The 25085-nt window shown below is 41.9% G+C and overlaps 1 protein-coding gene across 2 annotated transcripts in view; it reads right to left on the bottom strand.

Moving 5' to 3' along the window:
- DNAH3 (dynein axonemal heavy chain 3) overlaps nucleotides 1–25085 on the bottom strand; it is a 257207-nt gene that overhangs the window by 49996 nt on the left and 182126 nt on the right. For both annotated transcript variants that reach the window (XM_069983790.1, XM_069983791.1), the window contains exons 40-46: nucleotides 22097–22333; nucleotides 12909–13012; nucleotides 10875–11169; nucleotides 9385–9564; nucleotides 6238–6361; nucleotides 1619–1775; nucleotides 312–455 (exon numbers count right to left, since the gene is read on the bottom strand). In XM_069983790.1, the coding sequence (XP_069839891.1) occupies nucleotides 312–455; nucleotides 1619–1775; nucleotides 6238–6361; nucleotides 9385–9564; nucleotides 10875–11169; nucleotides 12909–13012; nucleotides 22097–22333 (1241 nt within the window). The remainder of the gene's footprint in view (nucleotides 1–311; nucleotides 456–1618; nucleotides 1776–6237; nucleotides 6362–9384; nucleotides 9565–10874; nucleotides 11170–12908; nucleotides 13013–22096; nucleotides 22334–25085) is intronic.

Below are 25085 nucleotides of genomic sequence, written 5' to 3'. Positions count from 1 at the left end.
ACCAAGCCTGAAGTGGTGAGCAGAAAAAGGAGCACACACAGGACCAGGACGCTGCAAGTGGTTGAGAGTATGGGAACACCACTGTGTGTTGCCTAGGGATGTTACAGCAGTCATGCCATAAGGCAGGTTTTGTAGATGCTATGGGGCCCTTGGAGTAGGAGATTAAGATCATGTTGGCCACATCCCTTACTTTACTGGGTGATGAGAACTTGTGCCGCACGAACAATACAGCGATTTACAATTAAAACATACAGAGATGTAATACCAATAATTTACCATGTTACCCTACAATGGTTAGTTGTGCATCCTACCTTGTCAACACTCTGTTTGAAGCAGTTGGAAGTTGTCTCTTTGACCATACTGAAGAAAGTCTGTCTGTCCTCAGGGTCAATTAAGCGGTCATAAAATACACGGTAAACTTCATGTATCCACAGTCTGATCAATTTATCATTGTCCTGGAAAACACAGAAAAGATACCATAACTCATTAACGTAGTTCATAACTTGCTAGAGTTTTATGATTGGCAGCAAAAACCCTAAGGATATTTGTTTAATGCATTTTTCATATAGCTCAGCTTTCTTTTATCTTCACGTTATTACAGATATTCAGTCAGCACTGACATATAGTAGATATCAGCCAGTGATTTAATTCCTTGGAATCCTAGGGTTATTGGAACTGGAGGCACAAAGAGGGCGGGAAAGTAGTGGGTGGGGTTTCACACAGATGGGTGAGGTCTCTGTATGTGTCATATTATCCCAATTTACCCTTGCACGCTAGGGTAAATTGTTGGTAAAGTCCATGTCCGCTCTGATTCTAAAGATTCTGGATGACTAAACCCAGAGGGAAAAAGAAGTATAAGTTCTTGCTTTATATTCACAATTCCTTTTTGTTCCACTTCTGGCTTTGTTTAAAGCGGTAGTGCGGCGCTAAACAATTATTCACAAAATAACACAAATTACAAAGTTATTCAACTTTGTAATGTGTGTTATGTATGTTAATGACCTCCATCCCCGTGTTTCCCCCCACCCACGCTAGACCCGTAAGTGTGGTGCATTATACCCACCGCATCTGTTGTCGACCCCCGTCCGCCATCTTGGGACAATGACGTCGTCTCCATCCGTCCCTCATGTTAGCTCCCCTCTGCCGAGTCATCAGCAGCTCAGCTGCGATTGGCTGAGCATAACTGTTTTTTTTGGTGGTTGGAGTTTGGGTGAGATTTTGTGAATAATTGTTTAGCGCCGCACTACCCCTTTAAAAACGCTAAATCATAAAAGTGCAGTGTAATTTTATACTTATGCCAACAAACTAAGTACAGGGATGTCATCTCTGCCTACTCATAAATGTCTGCCATGTGTACAGGAAAAACAGTAACAAATTTCAGCCAAAATGTAATATGGCCCTCAAGGGAGAAATTGATTAATCAGGCCTAGCAGGGTGGGAAAACACCACCATGGAATGCCCAAATGATGCAAAGATGTGCTTTCAGCCATGTCTTAGACATGGCCAAGCTCGGCCAAGCTTAACCAAGCTTCCCTGTGAAAGAAATAGGAGTGAGGACTTACTAGGCGTGCCACACGTAATGTACTAGTCTACACCCTAAACATGTATTCTGGATTACCTGTAGATGAGTGTGAGGACACAGTAGGACCCCACGCACAACCCGAGAGAAATCTCTTAAATTAAAAACATAATGAGATTTGGAAGGAGTTGGCAGGAACTTTTCCACAGCTGTCTTGTAAATTGTCATGGTGGCTTGTATCATCAGTTTGCCAGATCTGAAACACAACATATAAAATCATATTCTCACCGACCACCAATACAGTTTAAAAGATTTTGATAAATCCTGGTCATATTTCAAGGTTTTTTTTATGGGTCTGACATAGAATTTGTAGCAATAAATCATACTTTTTTACGGTTCTAAGAATTTACACCTTCTTATGTCCTCTGTGAAACATGCTGAGCATCTTTGAATGGGGTTTTGAAATAAGGCTAATCCTGTACATGTGCTCTATGGACATATGGACATCATACAGTAGGCTCCCCTCTTTTAAATATAGCAGATAGCTGCCACAAAGAATGTCTCCAGCTCTGGAGCGCTACAATTTATTAAACGAACACTAGAGATGATGCAGCCCTAGGGAGTCGCGGAGACTGCATCCAACTTCTTCAGCCAATGGTAATCAAATGCTAAAAATGCAGGAACCCGGATGTGTTTGAGGCTCACTCATCTGTAATAAACACCTATTTATTTGAATAAACACCATGTAACAATAAATTACTATTGCAATGGCTGTCCACAGCTTCCTTAGCGACAACAATCATCAATGGTTTTGGCTGCTGGACCTATAGTGATCGTCGGTTATCCAGTGGGTCATTTACAGAAGAGCTCATCTCATCCAATGGCAAGCACTGCTTATAGTCTTTTTACAAAAATATAGTTAAAACTTCAAGGAAAGGTGGTGAAAAGTAGTTTGCCTTGCCCCTTCTCTGGTTTGGATCCAACACAACCCAACTGAAAGACTTATTGGTTACTTAGGTTTTATATCCCCAGTAAACAGACTGTCAGGTATGAAACGGAAGTTCCTTAAAGTGACACTGTCACCTCCTTTTTGCATTCTGACATCTTTACACAGGTGTAAAAGGTAAATTTAGCGTTTTTCATACCTTATTTTATATCAAACGTCATGGTGCTTGTTCAAGAAAAAAGTAATCTTTTATCAACTGCAGGTTGTGTTAAGTGGGCGGGGCCTCACGGCATTAGCGCCACTTAGCCAACAACGCCACAGTTGGCCCTGCCCCCTCGCCGGCCATTGGAACAGGCTGGCCGAAAGGTCAAAACCCCACCCCCTTTACTTCGGCCGTCAATGGGGGCGGGGTCAATGGTGCCGTTGCGGGGCTAAGTGGCACTAATGCCGCAAGGCCACGCCCACTTAATACAATCTGCAGTTGATAAAAGGACACTTTTTACTTGAACAAACACCATGACGTATAATATGAAATAAGGTATGAAAAGCGTTAAATTTACCCTTTACACCTGTGTAGAGATGTCAGAATGCACAAAGGGGGGTGACAGTGTCACTTTAATTTTGGGCTACAGTGTTGCTCAGAATTAAAATAATAGATACAAATCAGAATTTCTGGCATTTGCAGGCCTTTAGCTTGTGTGGAGCATTAAACAATCTCCTTTTAATGAAGGACAGTGAATGGTATGCCAAAATTGTGTTTAAATGTAATTCTAAGCCAATTACTGTCATTGTATTCCGCCAGCAGCCAAGTGGTGATTTTACTAAATGGGAAATCAAGCTGCTTCAAAGCAAAGGCTTTCTAGAATTGTTATGGCATGAAAAGAGATGATGGTGTTATGAAACAGAAAAATGTGACTAGTTAAAATCGAAGTACTTGATGTGTGAAGGGATTACATGAGGATTCTGACCATTAATGCTTATTACAAGTAAAGACAAATGAAAATACATGGTAGAGGATTGTACTGATGTGAACTATGGCTACAGCAACCTGAAAGCGACTCTTTACCCACAATCTGATTCCCCCAAACCGCTTGTACCTTTGGATAGTTTGGCAGGTGATGCAGTTATTGTCCTAAAAAAACAACTTTTCAACTTCCAGCCCTGTGTCAAATTGGCGTGGCCTAGAGTGTCTATGCCCTAGCCCTGCGCTGCCTCTCTGTCCCTCCTCCCCGACCTCTTCACCATTAGGAATGCCCCAGGCAGCATTTCTCCTAATCATCACTTGTCTGAACACTGCACATGTGCTGGATCGCTAAGGTTTTCCGACAAGTGGTGATTAGGAGAAATGCTGTTTGGGGCATTTCTAATGGTGAAGAGGGCGGGGAGGAGGGATGGAGGGGCAGTGCAAGCCTAGGGCATAAACACTGTAGGCCACGTCAATTTGACACAGGGCTGGAAGTTTAAAAGTTGTTTTTTTAGGACAATAACTGCATCACTTGCCGAACGGACCCCAGGACAGATCTTGGATTAAAAGCAGCTATCCGAAGGTACAAGCGGTTTTGGGGGAGCAGATTGTGGGTACATAGTCCCTTTAAAGGGGTTGTCCAGTGAAAAACATTTTCTTTCAAATGGAATGGTGTCAGAAAGTATATAGATTTGCAATTTACTTCTATTTAAAAATCTCCATTCTTCCCATACTTATAAGCTACTATATATCCTGCAGGAAGTAAAATGACATATTAGGGCTATGTTCACACTACTTATCTTTCCGGCCGTAGTGCGTAGTTTTGAGGTTGATGCGTTCACTTGAAAGTATACGATATACGCCCGCACAATGCACACTACGTATGAGCTTACGGCCGGATCGTATACGGCGCCGTGAAAAATGAACAAGGCCATTGTTTGAGGACGCAAATGTTCCAACTCACGGCTGTGGATTTCCATGCGGTTCCGTACGGAGTACTTATTTCAGCCAAATTGAACGTGATTTTTAGATCCAAAAGGTTCTGTGTGTTTTATTGGGCTGGGCGAAGATTTCCAAGTAAATGACCTGCCTCAGATCGCTTCGAAACAAGCTAGGGAAGCATAACTCTACTACGGGCGTATGTTCGCGGTTCGCCCACCTGTTCGCAATCCGGCAGCATGTCTATTTTTCCCACGGACGTACTTTCAGCCGCACATGTACGGCTGCGTACGAACTACGGCCGGACTCATACGTAGTGTGAACATAGCCTAAATATATATAGCTCTTCCATCTAAGCACAGTGGTGAAGAATAAAGCCCCTATTACACTGCCCGATCTTCACAGCAAGCGATTGCCAACCTCTCGGGAGCGATCGTTAGATCGTCTGGGCAGACCATAGAAGACAGTGGCGGTCTGCTGATGCCGCTCCTATTACACAGAGCGAAGGCAGCAGATTGTTGCAATCGTGGTCGTTTGTCTTTCAGCAGACATTGAAAGACAACGATCAGCCGACATCGTGCATGTCAGCTGATTGTTGCTTTTTATTAACCGTAATGGATGATAAATAGCCAAATACGTCCGATAATCGCTATGTGTATTAGAGCTTTAAAGGGAACCTGTCACCCCCCGTGCCGGGGTGACAGGCTCCCGACCCCCCAGGAGCCCCCTATACTCACCTAATCCCGCCGGGTCCCGCTTCTGGAGGTGGTCGGGTGATGAAGATCCAGCGCTCCATGACGGAGCGCTGGACTCTCCTGTCATTCTCTATGGGTGTTGGACTCATCTCTCAGCGCGCGCGCCGGGCTGCAGTGGCTGAGATCTTCATCACCCGACCACCTCCAGAAGCGGGACCCGGCGGGATTAGGTGAGTATAGGGGGCTCTAACGGGGGGTCGGGAGCCTGTCACCCTGGCACAGGGGGTGACAGGTTCCCTTTAAAGGAGACGTCTAGTGATATTTTTTTATTAAAGTATTGTATTGCCCCAAAAGTTATACAAATTACTAATATACACTTATTACAGGAAATGCTTATAAAGTGCTTTTTTTTCCCTGCACTTACTACTGCATCAAGGCTTCACTTCCTGGATAACATGGTGATATTACTTCCTGGATAACATGGTGATGTCACTTCCTGGATAAAATAGTGATGTCACAACCCGACTCCCAGAGCTGTGCAGGCTGTGGCTGCTGGAGAGGATGATGGCAGAGGGATGCTCAGTGTCCCTCCAGTGCCCTGTGTCCCTCAGTGTCCGCCTGCCATCATCCCCTCTAGCAGCCAGAGCCCGCACATACAATACTTTAATAAACAATTTCCCCGGATTTCTCCTTTAAGGGTGCCTTCACACCTACCAGATACGCAGTGGATCCGCAGCAGATTTGACTAAATAAATGAACACAGCATTAAATCCGCACTGTAAAATCCGCTGCGGATCCGGTGTGTGTGAAAGCACCCTAAGTCAGAGCCTTCTATACTCTTCATGAGCTGCCATCTGTACGCCCCTTCATCTCCTGTTCATTCTCCTGAAGCCATTGTACAGAGATTCTGTCATTATCAAGTTTTACTAGCAGTGCAGTCTGGAGAGGGAGGGGGAAGACACTTTAGGTGTACAAGCGAATGAAAAACAGAAGACCTGCATTTGCCCCCTCCACATGTCTACCCAACCTTACCTGAGACAAGGCCGCCACTAGCCCTCCAGCTCTCCCCCTCTCAGGACAGCTGACCTCAGAAAGCTTAATATTAATGCATTAACCATTACGTATAATATATATATGTATATATATATATATATATATATATATATAAAAATACCTGAGAAACGAGATATCAAATCCTTTGCCGAAGTGCCAGTCTGCGATGGAGGAAAATATTTTTGTCATTGTTTCATCATCAAAAGCATTAATAGAAACTATATTCAAGTGTCGAGTGAAGCGGCCTGCAGAAAAAAATAAATAAAATCAAATCACCAACTGTGTAAAGAAAAAAAGCGGATTGACAGGGAGTTATCTATTCATTTGTCCATATCATAGAACGTACAGTGAGTAAGCTACAGGGCAGAGTGATTGACTGTGTCTATAATGTACACAGCATCCATGGTGACAGCACACAGGTAAAAGAATAGAAAGCAGTCATGTTATTCCTTTTCTTGCAGATCAGAGACACAGAAACACAATACATTTGTAGGAATAATAGTTTGCTTCTACCCACTAAATGCTCCAGGGGTTAGAAGGCAATGCGCTCTATATGAGTACAATAAATGTGCCTGATTCTTGCACAGTCATGTGTTTCTCATCAAACAGCAATTCAGTTCTATGTGGAAACTCCAGCATAAGTGGAAATATATTTGTAGCAGCTGAACCTTTTGCATTTAAGCTATTTAAATTTCATGGAATAACCTATCCGCCAGCAGGATCCATTATGCATCTGCCCGAGTGTCGCTGTGCCTGCGCTGGTGTTTTAGGCTTTCCTAATTAGTTTTATTTGAAATAACACAAAATCCTGAGGATGGTTGACTTATAAATATTATTCTGTCTGTAAAAAGAAATGCAGCGAAGATCGCATACACACATAGTAGCCAAAGAAGGAGAACGGAATTTATACTGCAATTCATTTATACTGGACCTCCAGAAATCTGAATGTATTCTACATAGAGATGTGCTGGTGATAATTCCATTAGGATATCTTAAAGGGTAGCAGACCTTCTTTGTATAAATGTAATTTATATAATAAATAAATATTTATTATATTTTTTTCCACATATACATTTCTTTGTATATATATTTATCAGCATTTACAGGGATTTAATTTCCCTATTCCCTTACACACACATATACACACTGGGATCAATATCATAGGCATTAAAGAGGTTTTCTGGCACTATAAAAAGATGTTTATAGGGGTTGTCTAGGGATTGAAGGGGTTGTCCAGCAAAAATCTTTTTCTTTCAAATAAACTGTTTCCACAAAGTTTTATAGATTTGTAATTTACTTCTACTTAAAAATCTAAAGTATTCCCATACTTATCAGCTGCTGTATGTCCTGCAGGAAGAGGTGTTTTCTTTAAGTCAGACACAGTGCTCTCTGCTGACATGTCTGTCTGAGACAGAAACTGTCCAGAGCAGGAGAGGTTTTCTATGGGAATTTGCTGTTGCTCTAGACAGTTCCTGTCTCAGACAGAGGTGTCAGCAGAGAGCACTACAAAGGGCCGCCAGTGTTTGACTTCCTTCTGCTTTCAGTGACGTGCCAACCGCAACGATAACCCACCCCAGCCAAACGTCTGCAATTCAGGACTGGGTGAGCACGTCATCAGAAACAGTAATGGTGCGTTTACACAGACAGATTTATCTGACAGATTTTGGAAGCCAAAGCCAGGAATGAATTTGAAAAGAGGATAGATCCCAGTCTTTCCTTTATGACCTGATCCCTGTTTATAGTCTGTTCCTGGTTTTGGCTTCAAAGATCTGTCAGATAAATCTGTCTGTGTAAACGCACCATAAGAAGTAGAGAGGACCTAGCACCTACAGATCATTGGCCAGATGAGTACTAGGTTTTGTTGTGTTTTAGCAGCACCTTGGGAATTTCTAAGACAAAAAATCTCCCCAGACAACCTTTTTAAGGGCTCAGGCTACCTTAAAAATAAAATTATAAAAATAAACCGTACTCACCTGCTTGATCCTCTGTGATTCCAACGGTAACCAGTCCCCTAAGCGGCACACAAGGAATGACCACTTAGCCAATTCTAGCTAAAGCCCCTATTTCATGGGCTGACAGTGAGGAGCAAACAAGTGCTATCAGTGCTTGTTTGCTCCTCCTTCCCCGCTCGCTGCCATTGCTATTACACACGGCGGCGGTGAGTGGCCGCGCGGAGCTGCTGGGGGGCTGCCCGGGTGATTGCTAGACCGTCTGGGCAGCCCATAGAGGATAGTGGCGGTCTGCTGCTGCTGCCCCTATTCCACGGTGCGACAGCAGCAGATTTCTGTTATCACAGTCGTTTGTTTTTCAACATGTTTGAAAGACAAACGACTGCAACGATCAGCCGACATGAATGATGTCTGCTGATCGTTCCCTTCTATTCCACGGGACAATTATCGGCCATAACGGCCAATATTGGCCGAATACGGCCAATAATCGTTCCGTGGAATAGGGCTTTAAGGTAGCTGACCCTGAGCCAGAGACCTGATTCCCCAAACCAGAAGTGCTGAACAGTGAGAAACAAACACCCTCAAAACAGCATCAGGGCATCAGCAGCATCAGGGGATCAGACAGGTGGGTATGGTTTATTTTTAATTCTTTAGGCAGCTTGAGCACTTAGAATCCCCCCAGTATGTTTTTTTTTTTATTGGAGGAAACTGGAGAACTTGTAACCTGTTTAAACACAGGGAGTTTGGAATGGAATCAAAGACCACCTTCCGGTGGTCTGTGTACATGTCAGTAGTACAGGACGAGAATAAGGAGTACATACATACATGTATGTCTATGTGTGTGTACCAATGCTGGGGCTTCCAGAATACAATAACATGGCTGCTATTATATATGTAGTTTTATTGCTGGCTAAGATTGATAGACCTCCTCAGCCAAGATCTACTCCCTTTTCAATGATTCTTCAATATGTGCCAACATAATATATCTGCCCTCCCATAATATTACTGAATAATCAACAACCATTACGTTTTACTTCCTGATTATGCAATTACTTTGCCCAATAAAATGTCCCATAAATCTCAGAATACGGCTGTAAACTTGCCGACTGTGGTCATACAAAATTAATATGTGCAGTGAAATATTACATCTGGCCAATAAAATATTATTATAGGTATTTACGTTGTACTAGGAACATTTTATATTCTCGCTTCTGTTAACAAAAATGTAATTACAAAAGGTGTGGATGAGTGTATCTCCAATAGGGACATGCTTAATTTTTTCTATCACATTTAATAGTTGCATTACTTTTTTTCCTTACCAGTAATGTCATTCCTCCCACCTCCAGGGGGCCCCATTGCAGACAAAAATAGAACATCAACAATATCTAGTCGTGAGGTGTCCTTTCTGTCGTACCAGTGCCCGTGGTCTATACACTGCCTCAATAGCTCAATAGGTGGCTGGGCTCCATAAATTTCTTTTGCTGGCATGTTCAAATCATCTATAGACAAAATAGAAGAGAACCTCCAGTTATAGTTGAACAATTGAATAATTCTATACTTTCTTCAAAACAGTATGGCCATTGCATTATTAAATCATGGAAGGAGTTGTCTGTCACCATAGCAAGATCTTTTTATATTGAAATGAGTCTGTCGATCAGCTGATCGATGCAGGTTTGATGTCATAAACCCCTGTTGGCTGATATTTACGGTGAAAGCGGCAGCTTGCCATACATTTTTCCTGTAGTGGCCACTAGAGATGAGCCAACTTGCCAAAAGTTTCGGTTCGCACACACCCGAACATTCGGCATTTGAATATGGCTGTATCCATGTTTTTCAGAAAGTCCTCGAGCTGCATCCACCATCTGCAGGCAGCAGGATTAAAATGCTGACCCGTACTGTTCTGTGCGAACTCACATTGTTTCAATGGGATGTCTCATGTGCCTCCGCTCTCCGCCCAAAGAATTGGCAAGTCAGTTCTTTTGGGGGGGGGGGGGGGGGGGGGGAAAGGCGAACGCTACCTCTCAACATGAATGGGACACATTGTTCTTGAACTTTTGATATGTCAGAGAGACATATGACAGAGTGTACAGACCATGACTGATCAGGAAAATAATTTGGGAGAAGTACCCACACAGTGTATTCACTCCCGGCTCTTGTCATGTGACGTAGATGGACTTCCAATGTAAACTTATGAGGTCCGTCTAGGTCGCAGGCACATAGCGGGGAGAGGATCCCACTGCAGCACTGTCATCTCCCCACACGTCTAATGATTGGTCAGGATCTAAACACTTAGACCTTGACCGATAAAAGTTTTTAAAAAGTTCTTTAAAGGGGTTGTCCAGCAAAAATATTTTTCTTTGAAATCACCTGCTTTCAGAAAGTTATATAGATCTGTAATTTACTTCTATTTACAAATCTTCAGTCTTCCCATACTTAACAGCTGTTGTATGTCCTGCAGGAAGTGGTGTATTCTTTCCAGTCTGACACAGTGCTCTCTGCTGACATCTCTGTCCAAGACAGGGACTGAGAAGACTTGAGATTTTTAAATAAAAGAAATAAAAATTCTATATAACTTCCTGAAATAAGTTGATTTGAAAGAAAAAGAGTTTAAAGATAACCCCTTTAAGGCTGAACATCGTTTCATAATTTGGGAGGCGCAAATTTCTATTAGAAATCCTAAGATCTCATTGATACTATCAGTTAAATTAAAAATTAGTTTTAAAAAAAATGGATAAAAAAGGAGAATGCCAAGTAAACATTTAATATTCACAAAAGTGATGATTTCAGTTTTGTTACTTATGCGTCTTACCAACAAACACCACAGCTTTCTTTCCGACAGGCGGTCCATACAAGCCCTTTCTTCTGCGATCTAGCTTAGAGAAGATGATATCCTGGGTCTGATTTGCTGAGGTTCTTGCTGAGAAGTTGATGCAGTTGGCAATATATTTATCTTTTGGAAGCTTTATCAAGAAGCTGTTTGTGATTGCAGATTTTCCTGTTCCCGTTGGTCCCACGAACAGCAAGGGAACAGAATGTTCTACATATAAATTTAAGAAAAAGGACTGTCTGGCAGTTTCCATTGTAGGTATAATAAGATCAGATACCTAGGAAAGTAAAGGCATAACACTTATTATTACTATTTATTATTACTGCCACTCTAAGGCTACGTTCAGCATACTGTATTTTTACTGTATTTTGAGACTCAAACATAGACTTGTTTCTAAGCAAAATTGTATTATTTTTCTTTCTAATGCATCTTTATTCACTTTTTGGTTTTACATTTTATGGGTGTTATTTTATATAGGAATTGTCCAGGCTTAGAAAAACACTTTAAAATGTTTATTTCCATCCAAGAACAGCGCCTTTCCTGTCCTCAGTTTGGATACAGTGTTTTGCAGCTCTGTTCTAATAAAGTGAATGACGCTAAATTGTAATACCACACACAACCTGACTACAGAGGTGGTGCTGTTTTTGCAAGAAAGAAGCTGTGTTATTTCGAATCCTAGATAACCCCTTTAAGTGTTCACATGCATAAACAAATGCATAAACACAAGAAAAAGCATGTTTCTGATACGTAAAATAGTTGTATTGTGTCCAAACAAAAATGATGCATCATGTACTGTAAAAAAAAAAAGCCTTAGGACTCCTACAGTGCTTTAAAAAAAAACAAAAAAACACGAGAAACAAATGCTATACTTAGTGCATGTTGTATTTAAAAAGAAAAAAAATGCACTTTGTATATAGTACAGTGGTACCTCGGTTTAAGAGTAACTTGGATTGAGAGCATTTTGCTCACAGTTTTTCAAAATTGCAACTTGGTTTAAGAGCATTGCTTTGGTTTAAGAGCTCCCTGTACTGGGTGGGAGGGGGAGTGGGGGAGGGGAATGGTCTGTACAGCAGGGTCTACAGCACTGTGCTCCCTCACCTTACAAATTATAGCAGATCCACTTCAGGCTGGGGCTTGCATCAGGGGACAGGACTGTGGAGGTAATCTCTTCATAGCTGTAACCCCTCTCTCCCCGGACAGAGAGTGCTGCTATACTGTGCCCACATCTGCCCTGCTCAATCCTTCATGCTCCCTGCAGTCTCTGTCAGCCCTTGTGTTTCCCATCCTCTCCATTACTGTACATTAACTTATAATATCACATATTCTGCTGTTTCTGAATGTTTGTTTCATCTATTTTACATGTTATTCAGAATAAAAAATCATTATTTTGAGGGTGTGGAACCAATTGTCTGCATTTTTAATTATTTCTTATGGGAAAATTTGCTTTGGTTTAAGAGTGATTTGGATTACAAGCACCGTCCCAGAATGAATTATGCTCGTAATCCAAGGCACTACTGTACTTGCTCTTTTTCAATATAGTCTAAAGGTCCCCAAACACTTTTAATAACTGACAACTGAACGTTCAGCTGTCAATCCTGTGTTCTCTATGAGGAGGGGGAAACCACGATGAGAAAGCTCTGACTGCGCCTTATATCTCCTGAAACAAAGAGGTCCTATCACCACCGACATCATATGGATGGGCCATAAGCCTTAGATTATATTGCAATCAGCTAGCCACAGAATTTTTTAATATTTTTTTTTTATTATCCTCCAATCACACCATGTACTTGGGCTATTTCATAGATATAAATAAGTAGATACTGTACGTTGCTTTAATAGACCAAAAGTAGTTCACTTATGCCTACATTCAGTCTATTTCTTGAACATATACTGTAATGTACTTTTTACCAGGTTTCTAAAGTGCATTCAGAATATATTTTTCTCAATGTTTTGTAACAATACATTACATTCTATATTCATCATGGCTTCATATTGTGGCTGTAAATTATGTTGTACCTTTGCCGTAGGAGAGATGGTCATTTCCTCTTTGGTAATATAATCAGTCCATGTATTCCACTGTCCACTGGCATGTTTGTGGAAATAGAAGTCATATACAGTTCCTGTGAATCAAAGGATTAGGAGATGTAAAAGGAATTACAATAAATCTATGTGGATTTTGGATTCTGCTACGGGTATGCTGTAGATCAGCAACAAAATCCATAAAAGTAAAATGAATTACAATAATTTTTATCTTTAAGCCATGATCACACAACATACACGGCCGTTTAACTTACATTGTGCTGCAGCTAGAGGGAATCCTAGCTGGAGTGTATACACATTGGGGGACATTTATCAAGAGTTTTGCGCCTAATTTTTGGTGAACAATAGCATTTTTCACCCATTTTTGGTCTAAGTTCTATTTATGAACCAGGATTCGACAGGTGAATATTTTTTACAAGCGTCTTTTTTTTAATCTGTCTGTATTCACCCAAAAATTCGCATAATCTGGGATTAGCACCCAATTTATCATTTGTGACTTTTTAAAAGTCGTATAAACAGGCGCAGGCTTACGTCTGGTCAGTACCAGGTGAATAAAACTGCTCAATTTTTTCATATTTGCGCCTTTTTAATTAGATACATTTACTATGGCAGTGCTACATTTTAATCGATCAGTCACAAGATATTGGAACAAAATACACACCAATTCCCATTAAAATAGTTTCACACATTAGACTCCTTAATAAATGTCCCCCAGAGTATACACTCTGTCCAGAATCGCTAGCGGCCCCGCAAAAAAATAGCATGTCAGTTTTCTGCGGCTGCTATTCACACAATGGAGCGAGCGGCTTCATAAGACTGCAGGATGTTGTTTTGTACAGACCTGCTTTTCTCCTCTCCGTGCTCACTCACCCCCCTTGAACCCTCCCCTCTCCATAGAACATAATGGACACAGAAAGGAAACTCTTTTGCTTAATAAAACCTTTTACGGAGTTTCTTAAAATCACTTGTACTTTTGATATTTATTGATTTCTGAAAAATGACATTTAAATGATGCTTAGTTACACTTTGAGGCTGGGTTCACACTATGTATATTTGAGGCTGTATTTGTGAGGCTGTATAGCAACCAAAACCAGGAGTGGATTGAAAACACAGAAAGGCTCTGTTCACATAATAGAAAACCAAGGAAAATTACAGCTCCTTAAAACGTATGTTCGTTTTTATTGGTACAACTTAAAAAAGAACAAAAGCATTAAAAACACGCCGACGCGTTGCGGAGGAAACCCTCCTTAATCATGGCTGATGTATGCTTAAACAGTGTATGCTTAAATCCCAATGTGAACAGTCCGCTAATGAATGCGACTTGAATGAGTTGGGTCGGAATCTCGCACCACCAAATCTCCTTTTCCAGGAACAAGTGTTACTCCAATCACTACTGGACTTACAGGGGGAAAGCCTGAACCACTCGGGTTCAGTAACTAACACCACCAGAACTGCTATCCCCAATCCGGGTTTTTACCCTGTCCAGTCCAGGACACCCACCATGGACGCTTTCCAAACCAAATTGGAGGAGGAACTCACTGCCCTTTCCAATACGTCCTCGGTGGACTATGGCAACGATAATTTATCCAAGATGGAAAGAGTGGCACTTAGAGACCTTATGTCCAATCCTTACTTGGTGATTCGCCAGTCCGACAAAGGAGGGTCAGTGGTCGTGCTCGACAGGGATCTGTATGTTCGTGAGGTTCTCCACATTTTACACGATGACACAACATACAGACCCCTCTCGGGTGACCCCACTGACCATGTCAAACGCAAACTCCTGGACATTATAGACACTGGTCGTGAGGGGGGTTATATTGATAGTAAACAACAATCACATATGGTACCTGATTTTCCCAGAGTTCCCATTTTCCACGCACTCCCTAAAACCCACAAGGAAGTATTTTCCCCCCCCCCTACGCCCTATAGTGTCGGGTATCGGTTCTCTTCTGGAACCGTTATGTGTCTGGCTAGATAGCCTACTCCAACCCCTGGCCACACGCAGCTTAGGCTATATACGTGACAGCAAAAGTCTCCTTGCCAATTTTGCCAAACTACCTCCTATTCAGGGTGCATCATGGCTGTCATGCGACGTGGTTACTCTGTACCCCTCTCTACCCCACGACCTTGCAGTACGGGCACTATCCTTTCACTTGTTTAAGTACAGCAATTATAATAAGGGGTTATGTGAGTACATTCTTTTGGTAACTTTTTTTCTTTTGTCTAATAATTTTTTCCAGTTTGAAAAAAAGTTTTATTTACAAATCAAAGGCTGTCCCATGGGGGCCAGTTTCTCCCCGTCCCTCGCTAACATATACATGGCGTATTGGGAGGAGATCGTCCTGTTTACCGTCCACAATCCCTATCGGGGGCACATATTGTGGTACGGTAGATACATCGACGATCTCCTCCTAATATGGGGAGGGGACAAGGACACTGCTCACAACTTTGTCCTTTACATTAATGGAAACACCCTTAACCTAAAATTTACATTTCAGTATGAACCTTCTTCCATTCCTTTTTGGATGTCATCCTTTCCTTCTCCAAAGGTAAGGTGACCAGCACACTGTATAGAAAACCATCAGCAGGTAACGGCATTCTCCATGCCGAAAGCAGTCACCCCACACACGTAATCAGAAATTTGCCGATAGGGGAATTTATACGTGCTAGACGTAACTGTTCGTCTGAACAGGGTTATCAAATAATAGCTTCAGATCTTACCCAGAGGTTGCGCTCCAGGGGATACCATAAACACTGCATTACCAGGGCTCGTAACATAGCAGAGAGTCATGACAGGCAATACCATCTAACTGACCGACATCCACACACCAGCCGTTCCAACAATGCCCATTCTATCACTGGAGTAAACACCAATCCTTTAACTTTTTCTACTGCTTTCAGCCCGCAATTTCCAGCTATCACTAGTTTAGTACGGAAATACTTACCTATTCTTTTCCAAGACGATCTATGTGACAAAATTCTTTCTCAGGGTGTCAGATATGTTGCTAGACGAGGGGTCACCCTAGGCAATATTCTGTCCCCCTCTGCATTACCTGAAACCCCAACCACACGTAGCGGCACAGTGTGGTTGAAAACTACTGGTTTTCATAAATGTGCCACCCCTAGGTGCCCTATGTGTTTTTTTACACTTAAACAATCTACTTTCACTTCTTATGTTACAGGGCGTACCTTTAAAATACATTGCTTTCTTAATTGTGATACCACCTATACGGTGTACCTGGCAAACTGTACTACTTGCCAACTACAGTACGTTGGCTCCTCCAAGAGGAAATTAAAAATTCGTTTTTCTGAGCACCTGCGAGACATACGCTCGGTTGACCCCCCCTTTGGAGGTCCCAGAGCGATGTCCGGGCTGTCCAGACACTTTCACCAATGCCATCAGGGTGATACCAGCTCTCTTGCCATCCAGGCCATTGAGAGGGTGAATAAACCTAAAAGGGGCGGAGACTGGGTCCAGGTGTTACGTAAAAGAGAGGCATACTGGATTTTACACCTGGCAACCCGCTTCCCTAGAGGTATGAATTTAAAAACGGATTTGATGTTCATCTACTAATCTGTTTTTCATTGTTTTTTTTCATTCATTTTCTTATATGTATCTATTATGTATATCACGTGATTTCTGCGTCCCGATCCCTTGTCTCCTCCCCTTTCTAGTGGGGCGGGGTCCGGATGTAGGAGGTACACTTTTTTCTCAGGTATAAAGTTACTCACTGTTTAAGCATACATCAGCCATGATTAAGGAGGGTTTCCTCCGCAACGCGTCGGCGTGTTTTTAATGCTTTTGTTCTTTTTTAAGTTGTACCAATAAAAACGAACATACGTTTTAAGGAGCTGTAATTTTCCTTGGTTTTCTATACCTCCATACGGGTGACGGCCCGCAACTTTATCTGTCTACGTGCTCCTGCCTCCTGGGGAACTGCATGAACTTGCAACCACGCTTTGTCAAACGGGGTGAGCTGAAGCCTTCTTTTTTCCTATTATATCTGTTCACATAATGTTGTAATTGAGTGGATGGCCGTCATTTAATGGCAAATTTTTGCTGTTATTTTAAAACAACGGCTGTTATATTGAAATAATGGCAGTTATTTACCGTTATATGACGGCCATCCACTCAATTTCAACATTGTGTGAACAGAGCCTTTCTGTGTTTTCAATCCACTCCTGGTTTTGGTTGCTATGAGGACCTGACTTGAGGACCAAATACAGCCTGAAATATACGTAGTGTGAACCCAGCCTAAGGCTGTGTTCCCACTTTGAGGACATAGTGGGGAAAGACGGCTGTCTCATTTCAATCACTGACTGACTGATCATGATCATTATTTGCAGCTGCAATAATAAAAAAACGGACGGCTTTCCCAGCTATGTTCCGAAGTGGGAACATAGCCTAAAAAACATAATCCACCACATTTCTGTAATGAGCGGACTTAGTGCCCTTGATGATGAAGTAATAGGCCACATAAACGATTTAACAATCATGTAACTTCTCTGAAAACCTATGGATCTATATACTGATTGGTTTGGGAAAAAAAAACAATCAAATGAACATCTGAAAAGAACAAGCTATGGTAAAGTGAACGGTAGCCGTGCCTGCCGGTAGGATCTTCGGCTTCTTACACTTGTATGAACATTACAGAGAACAAGTGTTCATTCCCCCTTCCTCAATTCCAGACGAGGGGATAGGGCCTGAGGTGAGGCTTGTCTCCCTTGTGAGAAGGGGAGGGGGCGATGGCTGTATTTCTTGAATTACAATACCATGGAGGGCAGGGGGAAAGGACAAGGATATTTTGGGGGGATATTTTTTACATGTACAGCTCCTTTGCCTGGTAGCAGCTGCTTGCAGGATGTTTATTAACCATATAACGATTCCTACACCATGCTGAAAGGGATTAAAATAAAAGGTAAGGAAAGGTGAAGAAAGGCAGATAATCCACCCATGTGACGCTAAGCATTCACTATGTAAATGCCAATAAATATGCCAGGGGTATCGACCACCTGTGTCACACAGACTTTTTTTCTGAATTGGATAGTTTGATGGAAAATGCAACTGGCTGCTTATCGACTGCATGCACATTGAGGCAGGACTGAAGCTTGTGGCTTTTACCTGTGAATACAGAGCGAAGAATAACTGCATCGCAAAGCACAGGTATGGGTAAAATGTGTATGAGTTTGCTGTATGGTACGAAGCCGCACAGCAGCACTCTACCTCATTTTGTAAATGTTTGAGGCCAAATTGTCAATTTCAAAATGATGGCTGTTATTTGTACGATAACGGCCATTATTTGTTTTCAAATGGCCAAAGACACTGTGGCAACATAGCCTTAAAGGGGTACTCCAGCGGGGGGGGGGGGGGGGGGCACTTTTTCGCTGGGACCGGGGAGGAGGTGGCTGAGGGAAAAGACGTCCACTCACCTCCCTGGTCCCACATCACGGCGCTCCGGTCCCCGGTTCCCGGACGCTTCCTGGTGTCTGACACGGGCCTGAGACGATACGTCTCAGGTCCGCTCAGCCAGTCAGTGACAGAGGCGGGTTTTGAGCAGACTTGAAACGGATCCCACTTCCTTCACTGACTTACTGAGCGGACCTGAGACGTCACGTCTCGAGCCCGCGTCAGACACCAGGAAGCGCCCGGGGACCGGGCACCGGAGCACCGCGATGCGGGACCCGCCGCTGGAACCGGGGAGGTGAGTGGACGTCTTTTATCTCAGCACCTCCTCCCCGGTCCCAGCGAAAAAGTGCCCCCCCCACTGGAGTACCCCTTTAAAGTGTAACTGTCATTTTTCTTTTTTTGCAGAAATCAGTAGTATAAGTGATTTTAATAAACTCTAGAAAATAGGTTTTATTAGGCAAAAAAGCCTCTTTCTGTACACAAAAAGCAATTTTCCAGCCTTCCCCCATCTTCACTTCTTATCTGTGCATTATCAGGCAAATCCGTCTTCATTACAGAGAAACCAGTCAAGACGGGCTCTGCTGTCTCCATTATATCCTATGGAGGGGGGAGGGGCCGAGGGAGGTGAGTTAACAGGGAGAAGAGCCATGAAGGTTGGATGTTTGTAGACTGTCTGGGCACCTAAAACGCTGGATTCAGAGGTCAGTGCTTATCGAGGAACTCGCTGAGAGAAAATTGCAGGGTGTTGTGCTATGCAGCACACCTCCGTGGTCACTCACCCCTCTCAGCCCCTCGACTCTCCACAGACCAAATTGGACACAGAAATTCTGCTTCTTCTGAAGTCAGGGGGAAGCTAGAAAAACAGCTTTTTCAGTACAGAAGGAAACTCTTTTGTTAAATAAAACCTATCCCAGAGTTTCTTAAAATTGTTTGTACTATAGATATTTATTGTTTTCAGAAAAATGACCCTGAAATGACAGTTACGCTTTAAGCTGGAAAAACACATATAGCAGTTTTTTTTGAAAACTGCCACTGGAGTTTTTGTGCCAAAACCAGAAGTGGATTCAAATGGGACGTAAAATATAAAGAGAGGACTTCTCATTTCTGTTGGATCCACTTCTGGTTTTGGCACAAAAAAATGCAAAGACAGTTTTCCAGCCTGAGGGTATGTTCACATTGAGGAATAGGTGAGGAATTGAAGAGGAAAGTTTTCTGCTTGAAATTTCCTCTTTTTCAGCTCTGGCGGAATTTAAGCGGAAAGTGGAAATTTAAAGCCCCAATGACTTCTTTGGGATTTCTCCAGCGGAATCCACCCAAAAAATTGATAAGCGGAAAGTGGAACACTCCATGCGTAAATTCTGCTGTGTGAACAACAGAGCGTAAATCTCAAAGAGCATGAACACAAAGAGATATTGCTCTGTACATATTTTACAGGTGGAATTTTAAGTGGAATACGTGTAAAATTAAGTACAGATTCAGCTTGAAATTCTTTGCCTCAGTGGGAACATAGCCTAAGGCTGCGTTCACACTACGTATATTTCAGTCAGTATTGCAACCAAAACCAGGAGTGGATTAAAAACACAGAAAGGATCTGTTCACACAATGGTGAAATTGAGTGGATGGCCGCCATATAACAGTAAATAACTGCCATTATTTCAATATAACAGCCGTTGTTCTAAAATAACAGCAAATATTTGCCATTAAATGGTGGCCATCCACTCAATTTCAACATTGTGTGAACATATCCTTTTTTTTTTTTTTTTAATCCACTCCTGGTTTTGGTTGCAATACTGACTGAAATATACTGACTGAAATATACATTTACTGACTGAAATATACGTAGTGTGAACCCAGCCTATGGGTGTATTATCATGGGGTAAGGCAAGGTAAGAACAGTCCGTTCTGTATGCATTCTGAGCGTGGTTGAACCCATGTCCGCATTTCTTACCTAATAGTAGTGTACTGTTGCAGATAACCCCCCAAATGTGGAAACACAGCCTAAGGTTATGTCCCCACAACGGAAAAAAAGGGGCCATCTATTGCTAATGACATCTGAAAAAATGATCATGACCGTTATTTGCAGCCGTCGTTATCAATAGTGTCTCTTGGCATTAAAATGCCAACCATTCAGAAAGACGACTGTCATTTTGCCACTGTGCAAACATAGTCTAAATGTGCTGCATTTTTTGCCACCCCCAGCTAATAACAAATTAGGTTTTCCCAAACTTTAATGTGGTTTCCAGATTGCAGCAAATTGCTGTCTAACCACATCTTGGGAGAAATATCCACTTTACCCATTCCACCATTATAACCAGCATTTAACCAAAAAAAAGCATAAATGTATAAGTTCTTCTCTGATCAGTGAGTTCAGATGGAGCTATCGGTTTCTGGGATTGATCTCCTGCTTGTGTTGCATGATGTACTCTGTACACGCAGTACATGAGAGCACATGCCTCCTATCCAGATTGCTCCCAGGTTTTCCCCCTTCATCTGTATCTTTGAAGGGATTGTGTTTCACATACTGGGCAGCAGACAAAGCAGAATTATTGAGCAAAAGAACAGCAGAACAGCACTACCTTGCACCTTATTACATAGGGGTATGTAGGCAGTTGAACATAGAGGCAATGTCTAGTTAAAGGAGTAAGAATCATAAAAACTGCTGTACTGCACATTGGTGATCTTACTAACAACAAGCCATGGCAGCATCAAAACAAATATTATGTACATACAGCAGGTAGTAGAAGTAAAAAACATTTTTGATTTTTGGTAGCATTGTCTGGTGAGTAATTAGACACACATAGACATATATGTCTTTAGAAACACATAGATATAATGTATATATGTATTTTTGTATTTTTTATAAGGTTATTTTTAGACACCCGTATTATGCTCACGTGTTCATTTATGACCACTATTTCTCTCTTTATTTCTTTGCAATCTCGTCAGAATCATTTTGATTGGGCTGGTTTTATTCTTCTCAATGAATTATTTGCAATTGTATATATTGTGGGGAATAGCTCTGGTCGATCCTAGGTAGCAGTGCAGTAAGCAGGGACACAGACAGGGCAACGTCCAATTTAAGTGTTTTTATTTCACACTTAGCGTTAAAACACAAAGCAAACCTTAACAAAGGCTTAAACACAAATAAACCCTGCTCGGCTGAGCACTTACTAGTACATAACCGATCCCTGACTATACGTGGGACCAGCTATCCAGCCCACGGGTACAAATAACAAAGTATGGTGTGGCCCATGCAATACCTTCAGTATTCCAGCAGACAGTTCTCCAGGTATGGCCACACTCAGCACTGCAGTGATCTTCTTTTTAAGGCCCCGATGACCCCCAGCTGTGGGTTATTGAAGCCCAGGACCGAAGCCCGGGTGGAGTGAGCGTCCCACTGCCAACCTCACTCACTCCAGAAAAAGCAGTACGTATTTTTACAATTTGTCTATGTTAGCTATGGCCAACACAGACAACCAGGCTATCAATCCTGTTTTACCTGTGTCTGGGTTAACCTCTTGGTTACCAGAGACCCACCCAGGGCTTACCAGACACAGTTTAACCACTTCAGTGGCAGATATCTGTGCTCCCAAACCATGCCTCTCTTACAATATAAAAAAATAAGATATGTCAAGTATTGTAGCTCCTTTTATAATTGTATTATGCTTCTTTTTTACTTATCCATGCAATCAAACCTTCCCAGTATTTATCACGATTTATAAACATATGCATTAGGACTTTATAACATTAAGCTTACCTCTTTCTGGAAACAAGTTATTCTTTGTTAACTTAACACTCTTGGGTCGAGGGTGCTGGTCATCCATTCCCATTAGTAGGTTTCGGTAGAAAACATCAAACTTCTTTCTACTGTCTCCATTTATGGTTCCTCCAATGGTCCAAACCAAAGAAAACAGGAAAAGACCTTGTAACCACAAGGTTATCTGTTGGTTTGACATGGGTTCTCTGCCTTCCTCTTCACATCTGACTATGTCATCTGCAACAAAACAACATATAAGCTGAAAAAAAAGACATGGACATTACAGATGCAATGGTGCACCAATTCCACCAGTGAAGTATGTGGAGAGTAAAACATACTGAGGTGTTAGGCCCTATTCAAAAGTCCGCAATTCTGTCCACAACTGCAGATCCGGAATTACCAACATAAAATAGGGTCAATGTATTTTAATGGCCCCATTCACACATCCGTAGGTGTGTACAGGGCCGTGATCCATGCTCCAAAATATAGAAAAGGCCCTAGTGCGGACTGAAGTTCCTCTACAGACAAACTAATAGAGCTCTACGGGATCCGTATTTTTGCGGATTAAATCCGCAAAAAATACGGAATCCGTAATAGTGACTACTTTATTATTAAGAACACTTTGTAGATTAGCAAAAAATATGGGTGCAATAGGGATGGAATTTTGTGGATAGGAGATGAAAAATAGCAGACTCAAATTTGCGGAGTGAAAAATATACTAACGTGTGAATAGACCCTTACTTTAATATGAAAGTCAAAAAGTTTCTGCCATTTAGAATGGTCAATTGGTCAATGCACACCCAAATGCCTTAAAGGGATTAACCAGAATGACTAACGTATAAGATAAGACCACTTTTAGGTGGCAGTAATGGTATTGATAAGGCCACCTTTACATGGTCAGTATACTGTGTCAGTATCTGTAATCCACAACTTGGTGTGCAACCTAGAGAAAACTGTATAATGGAAAGAATGTCTAGTATTTTTCACCAGCTTCTAGGTTTGGCCTAAAAATAAAGGTACAAAGTGACCTTAGATGGTGGCAAAAACTACCATGTAAATGATGTGTTTAAAGGGGTTGTCCAGCGCTACAAAAACATGGCCACTTCTTCCCCTCTCTTGTCTCCAGATTGGGTGGGGTATGGAAAAGTAAATTGGGCTTCATTGCAAACCACACCTGAACTGGAGACAAGAGAGGGGGAAAAGTGGCCATGTTTTTGTAGCGCTGGATAACCCCTTTAATACACACTGTAAAAACTCAGGTCAGGAAAAGTTTCCTGGGCCATTTTGAGCTATTTTACAGGAATATAACAAGTAATATCTGATCACTCCATTTGTTATCTATGCATTGCGCATTCTGTCTCTCTCCACAATTGACTGATTTTCTTTATTGAGGCGCTACAAAAAAAAAAAAAAAAAAACACATCTAAATTGTACACATTTCCAAAGCTACCTTGATTTTAACAAGGTGTTTTTGGCAACCATCACAATCAGTAAAAGCTAAGGTATAAAATACAACATAATTTCAAAGAGAGTACAAATGGATGTGCTGACTTCAAATATGCACGATGCATAAAAATTTCTAATAAACCCTAGTCTTAAAGGGGAACTCTGGGCAGCCTTGTTAAAAAAAGACAACAACTTCCAAACAATGCAAAGTTCTTACCTATGTCCCTATGTCCCCCTTGACCTAGTCCCGCACCTCTAATGCACTATTATCAGACTATATTACCCAGTAGTCTTTGCGGTGCAAAATCAGAACGTCCTGTTACTTCCTCCCACCAATAACCCTGCCTCTCTCAAACCACACCCCACCCCTCCTACCCCCTTTCTGCCCCCGGTTACGCCTTCATCCTCAGTCTGTGCTCAGCAAACTGAGTTAGAGACAGTAGTCACATGGTCCTCATCTCAGAGGGAGAGCAAAGGGAGCAGGAGACAAAGTGGATGGAACAGAGGCCAGTTTTCTTCACTGGATGTCAATCAACTACCAGAGTGGCAAACTGAGCAGACACGGTAATACATTATATATATATACAGCTATATAACTTTCATTAAAGGGAATTCCATGCAAACATAACTTTTGATATTTTGCTGCCCATGGTGAGACTAACAATTCATTCCATACAGAAAGCATACCCCTTTAATTTTTCGAATAGAAAGTAATTTTCCCTATCTGGAGTTCACCATTAATAACGCATTAATTAATAACAATACATACTATGCAGCCAAAAGTTCTTCTAGGAGTACAGCCATATACGCTCTGATCTTCCACAGTGGAAAATTTCCTTATATTTTGTAGGAGCTAATCCATGCCAAGCTGAGGATAAATTAACCCCTTCATGACCAAAGGCCACTGATGTACCTATGTCCAGGTGACACTGAAGCAGTGCTCTACATTTTCTTATGTTTATCTTCTAAGATCACTTTTTTCAGTCCTTAGATTACTGATACTGGTAGCACATAGCACCGATCGGTGAGATCAGTGTTCTTCTACTAGAGTTTGAGGTAAGACGGAGGTAAGTCTGAGACTACTGGCTGTCAGGGAAAGTGTTTGGAATCCCTGCAGTCACACTTGGTTGCTTCCTAACTCATGTCCACTAGGGCAGAACAGTGATCTATGACAACAGTTAAGCTACAGTGTCCACCGGGAGTGTCTTGCAGTCTAAGACCCACCTTCTGCCTCATTATTGGTTTCTGCCGCTCTCTCCCACCCCTGAGGACTCACAGACTCACAGAGAAATAAGCCTTAGTATAGGATAGACCAGGGGTAGGGAACCTTGGCTCTCCAGCTGCTGCAAAACTACAACTCCCATTATGCTTACACAGCCAAAGCTAAAGCCAAAGATCCCTACCAATGGGATAGATGTTAGGGTCGCTTTAAATCAGTAATTATAAATGCAGCTCTGAATTATAATACATGTTGTAATACAGACTGTACCTTGGGGTTACTACATGATAACTAATGCAATCTGTATGTATGTATTAATCTATA

Source organism: Dendropsophus ebraccatus, chromosome 9 (assembly GCF_027789765.1).
Source record: "Dendropsophus ebraccatus isolate aDenEbr1 chromosome 9, aDenEbr1.pat, whole genome shotgun sequence".
In the NCBI taxonomy this organism is placed as follows: domain Eukaryota; kingdom Metazoa; phylum Chordata; class Amphibia; order Anura; family Hylidae; genus Dendropsophus; species Dendropsophus ebraccatus.
Note: the sequence above shows the minus strand (reverse complement) of the source record. Positions and strands in the feature narration are given on the sequence as shown.